Here is a 15,695-nt window from a genome sequence, read left to right on the forward strand (position 1 = left end):
GTAAAGTGCAAAGACCAACCTCAACTACTTACTCTGTGGAAACTTTGGTGGGTTGTCATTGACATCAGTCAGAGTGATCGTCACTTTGGTTGTCCCTGAGAGCCCGCCCATGTGTCCACCCATGTCCTTGGCCTGGATCACCACATGGTACTCCTCCTTGGCTTCTCTGTCCATATTGGGAAGGGCTGTTCTGATGATACCTGCCAGGTTAGCAATACAAAATTACAGATCTTCATTCATGACAAAATTTCAACAAGGAAAATATTTCAGATTCCGGGTAGTTAAGATACATAAATGAGTCTGTGTGCTCCAAGGAAAGTCAGTTTAACATGACAATTTTAACGAAAAGTAGTCATGCCCAAAGCATCTATGTATTTTCAAGCAAATAATAAGAATATTTACATATGTTAATTACTTTTATTTTTCAGTATTCATGCAAGGAGCAACCTCTTCCTGAACACTGAAATGACAAATGCCTATTGTATGTCTCTCCATAACTGAATCTATTCTTCTGGACTTCTAGCAAAAGCCTTCAGGAATCTAGTCCTACATGAAATTATTAGAAACATTCTTCAATCCATACAAAGTTTAAAGAGGAGTCATAAATTGTATTCAATACATTAAAATCCTAATATCAATTTTTAATAAGTGAGCTGATGAGTTAGAAGATGAACAAAGCTTGCACCTGTCACTGACAAACATAATAAATTAATGGTTTAATTATTTATGACCCCTGTACATTGAGATATGATTTCCATGAAAACTATGCTTACTGACATCTCTAGGGATCACATGGAAGTGTTTATACTCAGTGAATAAAATAGTATTTTTAGCATAAATATAAAAAATAAAGTGTTGATCTTTGTTCTGCTTTTCCAAGCCCCAGTGTTAACATGTTTCTTTGCAATAGCCTCCTGAGACCTCAATAACTCCTGGGACCTCATTTCCTTCATTTGTTAAAGGGTTTTGTAGGTTTTCATTCAGTAGTTACTACCCTTGCTTCCCCAAGACAAAGATTAGAGTTTTTAGCATCTCCAAAAATCTAGATGAATCCCTTATTTGTCCTTAACTGAAACACTAACCATGAAAGACTTTATGAAATCATAAACTGTAACTCCTCAAGTTGCTGTTTGGAACAAGGTGGTAAAAAATAAATTAATGCATAGATAGTCAGGAACTAAGCAAGCAAATGAAAAAAAAAGTACCAAATTAGAAAACGATATGTAAAAGCTGAAAATTGTATGAGAAACTCTTCCAAAAATACAGAACATACTATGGAGAAAGAAAACGTCCTTGTTATAATACTGTGGAAGAGCAATTTTGTTGAATTATAGTGTTTACTCTTGTGGAGAATCACATTTGTTATAAATGAAGTGCAACAGAGTTTGAGTTTGTATTGTATACTGGTTCACTTTGTTAGTTTACTCTTTATTTTGTATCATCCATTGGGAACCTATTGCACAAAAGGGGAGATTGGAAATGTGCTGAATCTCCCTGCAACAAGAACATTAGCCATTACACCTAACACTATTGAGTTTACCCAGAGGTCTTCCAAGGATGCTTTGAAAGCTAACTTCTTTGAATCAGTGTTGGGGTCCTCTTCATAAATCCACAGTTTAAGACACTTCCAACTCACAAGATGAATTATTAAATATCTATTGTTATGAGCCGAGGCACTAATAATTGGGTTTTGCTTCATCAGTCATATGCCCAACATGCATATAGGCATTTTGGCCCTCTTGCTAACCCTCCAGAGTGACCCTTTATATTTCTCTCAATTTTAAGAAAATTTCAAGCCAAAAAGCAATGAAGTGAACAGGCATGGACTCCTTACTTACAATGTGTCATGACTCACAATGACAATGCAATCCACTATACCTGTCTGGGCCTCCACTGAGAAGTAAGGTTGTCCTTCAAGAATACTGTACACTAACTTGGCACTATTTCCGTAAGTGGGGTCGTCTGCATCGGAGGCTGTCACTTGGATTACTGATGTTCCTAAAAAGGGAAACAAAGCAATTAGCAACACCCGCTAAACTTTTCAAATTGCATTAGTGTTTACAGGGTCTAATTTAATAGTAAGTCCTGAAGAGAGGCCCAGAAGTAGTTAATATGATATTAATTTCCTACAGCCCAAGAGCAAAACACTCCCCTGACTTTCTTCTTCCTTTTGCTCATTTTCCTCTTCCTTTTCTTTTAATTATCATCATTTAAAAATAAACTTTCTATAACCACAGTGCCTCCTGTCTGGGTGGATAGTTAAAATAATAATATAAACATAATTGTCAAACATTTTTAGAACTATGTGATAGAAATATTCAGTGTATCAGATAATTAAATAAAAATCTCAGAGAGTGTAATAAATATAATTAACAATTAATTGCTTTTCATGAAAGGACAGAGTGCACCCTCCCATCTGTAACAACAAATACATCAGTTTATTGTTGTTTTGCCTATAATAAAGTTACTTCTAATGTTAAACTGTAATTAATTTATGGATATAAATATTATACAGAATGCTGTTCCTTACTGACTCGAAAATTACATTTTATCATCTTTGTTGGGTCTGGTAGCTATGCAATAGAAACCATCAGTGAACAGTCAATGGGATCTAAAAGACAATTCCTAGGTCAGGAGAAGGGAAATCAGGTATAATAGGAAGATGGTATCTTTTTTTTTTCTTTAAAAGCTCCATTGTCACAGTAGAAATCTGGACAATAGCATGTTGAGGTTCAGAGCAGAGGGAGAGAAGATGGGAAGACAGAAGAAGCAATTATCCAGTCTATCTCTGCCAAGTAGTGTTTATCGTAAATTCCATGTGATATGCCAACATTCTTCCACTAGACATTTTTGCATCTTTTTTACTTGGGGGAGATTTGGTATGAGAGATATGACATTTTGAAATCTCTTTCAAAGTTATTTACAGTCAGAGTCAGGAGTCTAATCCAGATCTAGCAATAGTAAAACCCAAGTTCCTTCTCTGATTCTGTCAGCAGAAGCAGGGTTCCTCTTGTCAGGGTATAGAACCTCTCTATACAGCTTAAAGAGAGCCACCCCCTACTTCACAGAGTTGACTGTGACTTCCATGAGAAATACAAGAAAAATATCAATCTTCCAAATTCTCTTTTCAAATTCATTTTTTTATACCACTGTCATTTCTGAACTACTCCTCACAAGCCAGGAAATATTCTCAAAAATGGAGATTAACATCAAAATGTCATGGCATGCCCAAAGAAGTTACTATTTATTTATTTATTTATTTATTTTTAATAAAAAGTTACTTTTATGATTTCATTTAATTCTATCATTTGCTAAGTAATTGTCAACTTTTTTATTTTATATATTTACTTAACCATTATTGTAAACATTAGCCACATTGTATCTTTGACTAGTTGACAAAATGATAACTTTTGAAGGTATACAAAGGATCCAGGATCACATATTTATCTGAAAACAAAGACAATAGTTTTCATGTGGTAGAGTAGAAAATCTGGGCACTGTCCAAGACACAAAGTGTCCCCTGAAGGGAACTATACGTCCAATGGGTTATCAGTTTGGATGCCCCACTTCCTCACGTCTGCTTCTCATTAAAATTTGCATGTGAGGGCAGAACAAACAGCAGACAGGACAAGAAAAGGTGATGGGTGATGGGGAGGAGGAAGAGATGAATGAGCACAAGAGGCTCCACACAGAGAATGGAAGAACCTTAAACTTCTGACGTCACAGCTGACTCTCTTGAGTAAGCTAATCCTCATATTCAGCGCTTCTTATTCTCATTTGTAAAATGAAAAAAAAAAAAAAGCCTGATTGTCTTTACATTCACTCAAGCTTAATGGATCAGACTGCCTCAAAAGATGATAACCATGCTGATAACCATGCACATTCTGGAAATCCAAGCGGAAGTGATACCTGGAGGCAACTGCTTGAAGAAACAATTAGAATTCCATCTTTGAGAAAAGCAGTGTGTCTTTTCAGCATATTGCATCAGATGATGCATGCTGCATGAACTAAGTAGCACAATGACCTTGGTTAAATTAGTCAAACTGTTTCTGCTTTTGTTTTTCATTTATACATGGCTAACGAGATCCACTGCTTTGCAAAGTTTAATCATGGCCAAGTTAAACAAGATAGGGTATAGACACAATCAGTTAACGCAAATCCCACAAGCAACAAACATTGTCATTGCTGTTACTTAATGGACATCAATATGCCCTAGTGACTGGATGCATTTTATCAATACTCTTTGAAAATGGGAAATCGTTACTCCCATTCTACAAAGGAAGAAATGATGGTAAGGGGTGCCACATGACTTAGTTGACACTCCGAGTCAGGATTTGCTAAACTAAAACATATTCTTCCCCCATTGACTCTTAATATCTCTTGACTTTACAGCCTCCAAGCCTATTATGAACACTTGAAAATCTAAGTTTCTATATCTATATCTGTTTCATGTACTCTCTTTCTTGGGCACTTTCCCTTCTGTTTGTTTCTTTTGTCCTATTCTGATGCATTAGTTTTTGTTTTATCTTACTATGCTTTCTTCAATCAATAGCCCTTAGCAGTTTGTTTTCTACTGAGAGACGGAAAGAGGGAGGCTCCAGGCGGGAGGAGATGCGAGAATGAACTAGGAGGAGTAGAGGAAGAAGAAACCATAATCAGGATATATTATGTAAGAAAGATAGCTATTTTTAATAAAAGAAAAATCCGATAAAATAATTTTTCCTTGTTAAGATGCAATAAAGATGCAACACAGGCTCTGGCTCTGAGCTGGGAGGACAGGCACTAGCCTGGCACCTACAAAGACACCAGCTAGAAGTGGAGCAGGTGACCCCAACTTACATACCCACATTGGACCTCTCAGGCACATTGGCATGATAGGTTTCATGCAGAAACTCCGGAGGGTTGTCATTAATGTCCTGGACCTTGACAATGAATTCTGATGGTGGTTCCAGTGGCCTGTTGGTGTCCCTGTCCACCGCCTGAGCCATCAGTGTGTACTGGGCTCTCTCTTCTCTGTCCAGTGTCTTCGTGGCATGAATGTTCCCTGATTTGTCATCAATCACAAAAATGGTTCCGGCTCCTTCACCTGAGAGAATGTATTTAATGTTCCCATCACCAGAGTCAATATCAGAATGAAGCTAGAAAAAGAGAAAACAGGACTTGTAACTTCAAAAGGAACACAATAAAAATTCACAGGCTGATTGCTACATTATGCACATATATGTGCATATACATACACTCACACATATGTCATGAGAGCAAGCCATTTTCACCATCATTTTCTGAATGTCAAAATCCAGTCTTAGATAACTACCATGACCAAGGTCATTAAGATAGGCAATGATGGGGCTAACACATAAGCAAAATTTTCATTCTGAGATTTAATGTCCTTCCTCTCTCTTTTCTTCTTCTTCCATATATATGCATACATACAAATATATATGTACACATTTTGAAAGAAATACATGCATATACTTTGAGCAGATGTAAGCATGGATTTACATAGTATCTTTCTCTCAAATTTTACTCCCATTCCTTCGCTTTCTCTAACTAGAAATCATAATTTTTACCAGTTTCTTATGACCCCTTTATGAGTTATTTATTCAACACTATACATATATAAACTGATCTTCACAGATTCACAAGTGTTCCTGGCTTAACTTCACGTAATACTGGGCCAAAGATTACATGCTATTCTTGTGGCTGCCTCTAACTGCAAGTTCTGTAGCTCATTCACCATCAAGATTCAAAAGATTTCCTCATGACATTCCGCTTGATATTACTGTCATTTCTTGCAGAGATCCTCCTCAAAAGATGTTTATACTGTCCAGGTTTTTGTGACTACAGGCAATTCAGCTCATCAGACTTTTACAGATCATCTTGCCTAGTAGTCAGGGTCTGCCATCTGGGTCTGTTATCTTCTTAGAAGAGTCTCCTATGACCACAAAGGATGGTGTAACAAGAGGGTAAACATGTAGTCCTCAGACCCTTGAAATAACCGCCAACATGGTTGGATTTTTCACATTTTCCAGAGAGCCCAGAGACAATTTTTATACTGACATGTCAAGAATCTACTGTTACAATAGTCATCTTTGCTACCAGCTCTACCCAATTCTGTTCTGTGATTCAGAGCAAACCACTAATTTCTCACAGCAATAAACTCCTTCGATTCCCTTTAAATCTTCACGATTTATGAGTTCCTTTGCCTTCATTATCTCCCCTTGTGGAAAAATATAAATGTTACTTTACATTGCCTTATAGTATTAAAAAATAGCTAAGAGATTTTAAAATGCTGTTTCATATATAATTTCAGCAAAAATATTTAGCATTCACAACAACAGAAACGATTACTAATAATCATTTAATATTAATTGATTTAATTTGAATACTAATATCACTTTCTTACTTCAGCAGAACTTTTGTTATTATTATGAAACTATGTCCTACACAGCTTGTATGAGGTTCACAAAAGAAAAACAAAACTAACCTGAATATACTACTTTTTAAAATGGTTGTGCCGTTTTAATTTCCCAAAATATATTTAATTTATTTGCAGTGTTTTAGTGATATATCAAACATTTCAGCTCAGAGGTGAACACAAGACCACTTAGGTTGAGGACTCCACCGCTTCTGGAGCAGGGAGAGCAAACAAAATTTACTTCAGAACTTGTTAGTCAGAACACCCCACCATTTCAATGGAAAGTGGCTGATGTATTTCTTAGGAGGTTGGCTATCTGAAGTTATCTGATGGACTTTAGTAAGCAAGTAATATTGCCAAACCTTCATGCTGCTTTCTTCAAGGCCTGTGTTCCCCTCTGCTACCTCTCTACAACTGTTGTTTTATTTTTATTCCTCTGCTTCACAAATATCAAAAGTTAGAGGTTCAGCCCCATGAACAAGGAACAAAGAAATAAATATGAATGTCAATCCACTGAGAGGTTCTAGGGGTCTCCATGCATTACATAAGAAAAAAGAGATGAATTTCATAATTAGACAAATACCTGAAATTTTTGCTGTGCAGTCTGTTCGTCATGTTTCTACTTTGTTTCCACGCTCTCCAACATTTAAAAGTTTGGTAAGTCTTCACTAGTTTTACTTTCACAAAGATAATCTATTATACTGACAATACTATTTATTAGGTTCCACACAAAAGCGGTTTGGGAACACAGCAAGAGCTATCAAGGGTCCGGTTGCTGAGGCACGCAAAGCCAGTTCCTGACACCCAAGACTGATGACTTCTCTCTTTGCACAGAGCAGCATGACACAGGCTAAATTTCTGACATGAAAACTGTAAGTCTTTTTGCTTTGCCAAATTCTACCTTTTCAGGGAATTTTAAAGCATTCAACCTTGAATGTCACTGTTCAAAGGTTGTCAGAGAAAAAAGTCAACTATTCCTCCTACTTAAGGGAGATCCATCTCAACACTATTTCAAAAGGAAAAGAAAAGATTTCCCTGATCCAGCTGTTCATCACACACACACGCACGCACGCACGCACGCACGCACGCACGCACACAAGCGCCATCTAACCAGGACTCCTTTCATGAGCCTGAATTTTCAAGATCAGACAGGGGGTGATGCCAGGTTTTCCTTTTCCTTCTTTCTCACTGTGCTTCTCTCTTGTAATAAAACATTTGCTAGATCCAGAGAGAAGAAAACTCATGTGACTCACCAAGCCCTGTCTTCTCTGCAAACTTCAAGCCTCAACACATGCTGCCACACACTAAGACAGCGACTAAGCAAAGGTCATTTTCCCAGTACAATTCCTGCCCAGCTTTGCACACTGTTCGAGCTATGTTGCCTGGCCTTTCGGGGCTGTCTTTTTCCTTTCTCTTCCTGTAGACTAGCATAACACATCAGCCTAGGGAGCCTACTTGTCAATTTTTTCCTTGCATTTCCGCTTTATCAAGACTATCTCTTTGCATTTTTCACTTTATGTATACATGAATAAAACTATTTAGTATATTTCTAAAAATCATATTCCCAGTTCTAAATTATGTTGAGATTATCATGCACTTTCATAGAGTATAAAAATCAGAGATATAAAAATAGATTGCTGTTTTCATACAAAAAGGACAAGTAAGCCAACTTCATTGGCATCCTTGGTGTTCAAAGGTGTGTTTCTCTATCATCTGTGCTTACATTTCATCCTCTGTGTTGAACCAATTCTATTTAACTTTCAGGCTAGACATTTTTAGATACTTGCCTCTATTTCTCATAAGAGTTAAGGACATAAATTCATAATGTTTAAAATGAATTTTATTACCCTTCTCATTCTACCTGGAGTTTTTCTTTCTTTTTTAATTGAATGCACGGATGACTCCTTTCCCTCGATTATTTGAGGTCAGTTATTGCTTTAACCTGATTTATCCTCTGCCTATCACCACTTCTCCACACAGGGCAGACTCAATTTGTGGATATAAAAATGCCTGTCTCCTAATAACTAATGTCAGTATCATCTAAAAGAGCCACACAGTGTATCTTAATAAGTAGTAGAAGGTCAGTTTGACAAATGTATTTTGGACTCTCTACATTTATATGTTTGATGGGGTGGCATAACAAATACACAAGCTAAGGAGAAGTACAGATCTAGCTGTTGTATAACTGTACGCGAAGGGAATGAGGATAAAATCACTCCTATTGTAATGGCACACGTTCATTCTTATGCTTGTTTTTGGGTTTAGTACCAAGACCTGAGCGTTCAAAGGTAATCAAATCCCTTAAACAAAGTAGAATGAAATCTGATTAAAGAGACAGGCAGAGGTAAAACAGGAAAGAAAGTTACGATGAAAAGGCACAGGGAGGCATGAGAACATTCAAATGGGGTCGGGCAAGTTGGGGTTAGGTTACAATCAAAGAAATTTCTCCATTCTGAAGAATGGCTCAGTAAATGAAGGCAGTATTGCTTTCAACAGACTACAAAGCAATTTTTACAAATTGAGTTCTTATGGTCTGAGAAGTGAATATTAGAAGCGTTCTCAATGTGGTTAAGTCTATGGATGAGGGGAAAATGCTGAAAAAATATTTATACAATATGGTTAATTTTTTAGTGGTAGCCAGTCTTTAGTGCTTTCTAACTTGGCTTTTGTTAGATTGTTTTTGTTTTTATGGTGTCTCGCTTTTGTCTGGTTGCCTGTTTTTATTTTTGCTTAGCATTTGTCCTGGCGATGTCCTATGGCTCTGATAATGAACACGTACAGATATATCAATATCGAATGCAAACAGCCTTACCCTGCCCACCAGCACAGGGTCAGGCCCAGTGTACTCTTCTATCACAAAGAACTGGTTCCAGACCCAGCCTCTCTTGGAGCGCTGCAGCACCTGGCCCTCTTTGCCCTTCTCATGGTGCCCATGGAATGGGGGCCGCAGGTGGTTTCGTCGCTCCAGAGCCAATGCCTGGCTGTGGTATAGCATGCTCAGGCACACCAGGGCAGCTTGTAAACAGTAGTTCTCCTTCATTTTTGGTTATGTGGTAGGCACAGGAGAATGCAGCTATCACTCCGTACGCCACCAAGAATGGCAGTCTTTCAGACAGCAGCCTCCCAGATGTGTCAAGTAGACCTCCTCTGGAATGGAGTATCTTCACTGGTTGAGGACATCACGTCAGGGCTGCCCACTTTCCCAGTCAGCTTCTGCAAGCAGAGAGATGTTGGGTTAGCTGCAGCCTTCATCATTTCATTCCCAGTTAGCAAACAGGTTGGCATGAATGTCAGTTTATCTCCTGTTAGCTCTGGGAAAGCTGACTGCCTTCCCTGAACCCAGCTAGCTCACTTAGGAAATAGAGATAAGAATAGAATTCACTGAAAGTTCGCTGCAAAGATCAATTGAAACGTGAATATAAGGCCTCGAACAGTGCCTGACACACAAAAAGTTGTCAATAATTAATCATTACTGTGCTTGGCTATGTTCATGTGCTAGAGAAACTAAGAATATTAAGGAATCCCAGCAGAGTATCACAGTGAGAATGTCAGAGACTGGCTCAGTTAAGGGAGACTTCTTAGAGGTTTGATGTTAGGAATAGGGAAGTAAGACTACCATGAGAAAAACCCACCAGAATTCCCCAACCGTTGCCTGTGGCCAAGCACAGACTATACCAAGACTTTAGCACAAACAGAGAATATAAGGAAGTTATGTCACAGACTTTGCCATGGAAGGGAAAACAATGGTAATGAAAATAATCAAGGAAGAATTAAATGAACAAGGGGAGGGGAGACATGTCTGCAATCCAGCACTCGGTAGACAGAATCAGAAGGATCACTCCAAGTTTAATAAGTTTGAGTCTCTACCAGGGGACATGCTGATACCCAAAACCCAGGTAAGACTCCACCCACGGACCTCCAACACTCCTCAGTGCCTGCCCAGCTTTCCCCAATAGAACCCCCGCCCTCATCACCATATCCTGCCTTCGACTTTATGTAGAAACACAAAAAAGTCAGGATAGTCACAGAAACCTGTACAATAAAAGAACTTCTGGAGGTATCACCATCCCTGTCTTCAAACTGTACTACAGAGATATTGTAAAACTAGAAAAACCCACATGGCATTGGTATAAAAGCAGACAGGTTGAGGGATGAAACTGAATCAAAGACAAATCTACACACCTACGGACACCAGTTTTGTTTTGTTTTGTTTTGATTTAAAAAAAAAAGCCTGAAATACACAAGGAAAAAGAAAAACATTATCAACAAAAGGTGCTAGTCTAATTGGATGTCAGCATGCAGAAGAATGCAAATAGATCAATATCTATTGTCTTGTATAAAACTCAATTCCAAATGGATCAAAGGCCTCAAAAAAACAAAAACAAAACAGATACGCTGAACCTGATAGAACAGGAAGTGGGAAATAGCCTGGACAAGCTTCTGTAAAGCAAAGGACACTGTCAGGATAAAACAGCAGCCTACAGAATGGGCAAAGATCTTCACCAATTCACATCTGACAGAGGACTAATATCCAAACTATATAAACAACTCAAGAAGCAGGTTGTCAAAACACAACTGATCAAATTTAAAAGTGGTGTACAGATCTAGAGAGAACTCTCAATAGAGGAATCTCAAATGGATAAAAAACATTTAAAGAAATGTTTAAGATCCTTAGCTCTTGGAGAAATGCAAACCAAAATTAATTTGAGATTCCATCTTTAACCTGTCAGAATGGCTAAGATCAAAAACACAAGTAAAATTTCATACTGGCATGTATGTGGAGCAAGATGAACACTCCTCCATTGCTGCTGGGACTGTAAACTTTGGAAATAAGCATGTGGTTTTTCAGAATATTGGGACTCATCTACCTCAAGACCCAGCAATATCACTTCTGGGTATATACCCAAAGGATGCTCCTTCCTATCACAAAGACACATGTGCAACTATGTTCATAGCAGCTTTATTAATAACAGCCAGAAACTAAAAATAACCTGTAGGTCCCTTAACCGAAGAATAGATAAAGAAAATTTACATTTGCACAGTGGAGTAATACTCAGGTGTTGAAAAAAATAACATCAAGAAATTTGCAAGCAAGTGGATAGAACTAGGAAAAAGATCATCCTGAGTGAAGTTAAAGAAAGACAAACACAGTATGTACTCACTTATAAGTGGATATTTGTAGTAAAGTAAAGGAAGATCATGCTACATTTCACAGACTCAGACAAGCAACATAACAAGTAGGTCTCCAGTGGGGACATATTAATCTCCCAGGGCAGGGAAAATGGAATATAGATCTCTGGTGAACTAGGGTCAGGTAGAGACAGAACAGGAGGTATGGAGTGGGGTTAGGGGAACATAATACTGGGAGAGACAACTGGAATTGGGGTGGATATTTCCAGGGTAAGGTAGAAACTTAGTGCAATTGAAACTCCCTGGAATCTGTGAGGGGGACCCTAGTAAAACCCTTACTTATGGAGATAAAGACACTGAACTGGCAATCTTCTGTAACCAGGTAAGGCTTCCACTGGAGGGATCGGAACACCAACCTAGCCACAAAACCTTTAACCTAAAATCTGTCCTGCTTGCAAGGCATGTTGGGGTAAGGGTGGCACAGAACTTGTGGAAATGACCAACCAAGGACTGGTTCAGCTGAGACTCATGCCACCAGAGGTAGTCCATGCCCGACACTGCCTGGAGAGCCAGGAACCAGGTTTTGGATAACTCCAAACCTAAGATAGAACCAAACATGACTGGCCAAAAAAAAAATCAATGAAATGATTCCTAATACTCTGCTATACTACTAGCAGACCAGAACCTACCCTGACAGTCATGAGAGAGGCTTCATTCATCCCCTGATTGGAGCAGCTGCTGACACCCACTTAGGCAGAACTCAGGGAATCCTGCGGTGGAGTGGGATGAAGAACTGTAGGAGCCAGAGGGATTAAGGACATCACAACAGAATCAACTAAACACAGCTCACAGTATCTCATAGACTAGACTGACTATCTGGGAGCCTACATGGGTCTGAGACAGGTTCTCTGCATATATGATATGGTTATAGAACTTGGTGTTCTTGTGGGATTCCTAACAGTGAGAGCAGGGGCCGTCTCTGACTCTTTTATATGCTTTTGTGACCTTTCTCTTCATACTGGGTTGCCTTGGACTAATTTAGTATGAGGTGATGTACTAGTCTTAGTGTAACTTGATATGCCATGCTTGGTTGATATCTCAGGAAGGGGAGTTCTATCCTTTTCTGGGGGGTAAGCAGAGGAGGAGTGGATCTGGGGAATTAGAAGGGGAGGTTGGGACTGGGAGGAGAATAGGGAGGGGAAACTGCATTTAGGATTTAATATATAAGAGAAGAATAATTTTTTTAAAAAAAAGTTTGAGGCTAGGTTGATCTAATCTGAGCTCCATAGTAAATTCCAGGCCAGCCCTACCTAGCAAGATGCTATAATTAAAATGAAAAGTATTTAAAAGGTCAAGCCTTTATTGAGCATTGTGGATCAATTAATTAAAGTTATAGCGATCAATTAACACTACAATGTCAACTGATAGGTCAGTTCTCATTCACTCACAGGGGGATCTATAAAAGCTATAGAAGTCAATTAAGGCTACAGCATCAATTTGCTTTTTTTATCGTCTGGAATCTCCCTCATCAGCTCAGCATCCTATCTTGCTAGACAGTTTTAAATAAGATGCTTTCCAGCTTCATTCCAATCACAAGAAAAGTTGAACAGGAAGCCTGTAGCAGGTCCTATATTCAAACCAAAACCCAACCATCATGCTACTATTAATCAGCAGGAAGAAGGAGCCATTGGCAAAGTTTTCCTTCCAATTCCTTGTATATATCTGACCTACAATCTCTCAAGTTCCTAGACTTCTTTTTTAGAGTTTTACTACTCTGGTATGAGAAATAACTTCCTCTTTCTGTAACATTCATGCTTACTCCCCTTTCTTAAAACTCGTGTTTCCTTATATAAAATTATCTGCTCTTTCTTTTTTTTTTTTTTTTCTTTCGAGACAGGGTTTCTCTGTGTCTTTAGAGCCTGTCCTGGAACTAGCTCTTGTAGACCAGGCTGGTCTCGAACTCACAGAGAACCGCCTGCCTCTGCCTCCCGAGTGCTGGGATTAAAGGCGTGCGCCACCATTGCCCGGCTATCTGCTCTTTCTTGATGGCATCCAGGGCATAGGTTTAATATAGTTCTCAAAAACACATACACCCTCTATTACTCCACTACCCAGGGACAAACACTGAGTAGGACCTGGGATTCTTCCTCTTTTCCCATAGTAACAAGATGCAAGCCTGTCACCGTTTATTGCTCATGGAGAAGACAAAAGGAGACCAGTGAGGTGCTCCGAAAGGAAGGAAAAAATAAGTGTTACAGGGGACAATGTAGCCATTTGGCTTAGTCATCTAGGATATATGTGGGCTGGTAGAAACCTTTTTCACAGAGTAAATCCTGTTTCCCTTGGTAGTCTTTGACTTGGCCTATCCAAGCTTTGGGTTTCTCTGTCATATGCCAAGACAATAATAACCAAAGAGGCTGCAGACACAAAGTTAAAGGTGTCTGCTATGAACCGCATAAAATTGCACAATAATATTGCCCTAGTTTCTTCTCAAAAAATAGGAGTTGTGAAGCCGGGCGGTGGTGGCGCACGCCTTTAATCCCAGCACTCGGGAGGCAGAGGCAGGCGGATCTCTGTGAGTTCGAGACCAGCCTGGTCTACAAGAGCTAGTTCCAGGACAGGCTCTAAAGCTGTAGAGAAACCCTGTCTCGAAAAAACCAAAAAAAAATAAATAAATAAATAAATAAATAAATAAATAAATAAATAGGAGTTGGAGCCTTTAGCATTTGTTGTTTTGCATTGCATGCATCAGAATACATAAAATTCTTCAGTTAAATATATTGTTTTTAACTCTTTTATCCTTTTCTCTTTGTTTGTGTGTGTATGTGTTTGTTTGTGTGCGTTGCAATGGTGCACATAAATTCTGATGCTCACAAAGGCCAGAAGCCTTCAGTTGCCCTGAAGCCAGAGCTCTGGGTGGCTGTGAGGTGCAGGAAATGAGTACTGGCAGCCCAACTAAGGTCCTCTGCAAGAATGGCAAGTGCTCCTAACCAGTGAACCATGTCCGCAGCCCCAACACTGATCTTTTTAATAATCCACCAAATGCTGCTTATAGCAAGCCCAGGGCACTACATGGGAAAGCACAGAAAATTCTGTCAGCAGGAAGGAGATCTTAAAGTGAGGCAATAGGAAGCAGCAGTGAGAACACCAGGGAACACCTGCAGAAACAAGGTTCCAATACTAATGTGTCCTTGAACCACTTCAGTTCTCCTCTGTAAGGTTTTGCCTTCCAATTGGTGAAATGAAAGTCTTGAATGAAATTGTCTATCAGTGGCTTCCTTCTTCTTGTAAATCGTTAGGGTGTTAATGAAAGATTATGGGAAGGTGTTTCTTCTGATTCAGATTTTGCATCCTTCACAGGCTGGTAGCCTCTTAATAATCGAGGTCATATTTACTACACATGTCTCAGAACTAAGCTCAAAGAGGGCATCCCTAACAGCTCAATGCATGAGTTCAAGCAGACAATTCTACTTCATACTTACTGCTGCCCATGTGGAGATTCTAGAAAGAGGAAAGAACACATGCTGCAAGGTCCCTGCCCGTTTTGTACCATGCCAAGTATTAAGTGTTCATTCACGAGGCGATAAATTATTCTGGCATATAAACTGTGAAGTGTATTTGAAAGAAAGGGTTTAATTAAAGTTGATATTTCTGCACCTCCTTTTTTTGGGCTGCCATTTTGCTGTAAAGCACAATTATTTCTGACACCAAAGTGCTGAAACTACATGACAACTTTTCTACTTTATTAAAAAAAAGTCTAGTTTCATGCTAATGAGTAAGAGTTCGATGTGACCAATAAACAATTGGCCTTACTCTTTTTATAAAGGGATACTATTATAAATTCTCAGTTGGAAACAATAGCAAAACTAATCTTTAAAAAGTAACTAATTGGTCTCATGATTTTTAATCATTTATATGACCAAATACAATGGATTAGTTACCTTGATGATTAATCCTTAAATTATATAAGGTGGATTTTAAGTCCTTTACTCACTTTAGAACAAAAATCTATTGAATAAATTATTTTTTCATCAGCCATCTTTCTAAAAGCATCACAATTATTAAGTCAATAGGTGTATTGATTAACATGTTAATCCTAATATTCATAGTTCCCAAACTATGAATAATCTGTTTTAAATAATATGAA

The 15,695-nt window shown here is 38.6% G+C and overlaps 1 protein-coding gene across 2 annotated transcripts in view; it reads right to left on the reverse strand.

Moving 5' to 3' along the window:
* The window catches only part of Cdh11 (cadherin 11), a 46,895-nt gene extending 37,437 nt beyond the window's left edge, over window positions 1-9,458 (reverse strand). The window contains exons 1-4 of one of the 2 annotated variants that reach the window (XM_038312703.1): window positions 9,231-9,458; window positions 4,844-5,138; window positions 1,879-1,998; window positions 33-200 (exon numbers count right to left, since the gene is read on the reverse strand). In XM_038312703.1, the coding sequence (XP_038168631.1) occupies window positions 33-200; window positions 1,879-1,998; window positions 4,844-5,138; window positions 9,231-9,458 (811 nt within the window). Of the gene's footprint in view, window positions 1-32; window positions 201-1,878; window positions 1,999-4,843; window positions 5,139-9,230 lie in introns of those variants that run through there. The other variant, XM_038312704.1, reaches the window with a different exon arrangement.
* Between the last annotated feature and the right edge of the window lie 6,237 nt (window positions 9,459-15,695).

Source organism: Arvicola amphibius, chromosome 15, assembly GCF_903992535.2.
Source record: "Arvicola amphibius chromosome 15, mArvAmp1.2, whole genome shotgun sequence".
Taxonomy (NCBI): Eukaryota; Metazoa; Chordata; class Mammalia; order Rodentia; family Cricetidae; genus Arvicola; species Arvicola amphibius.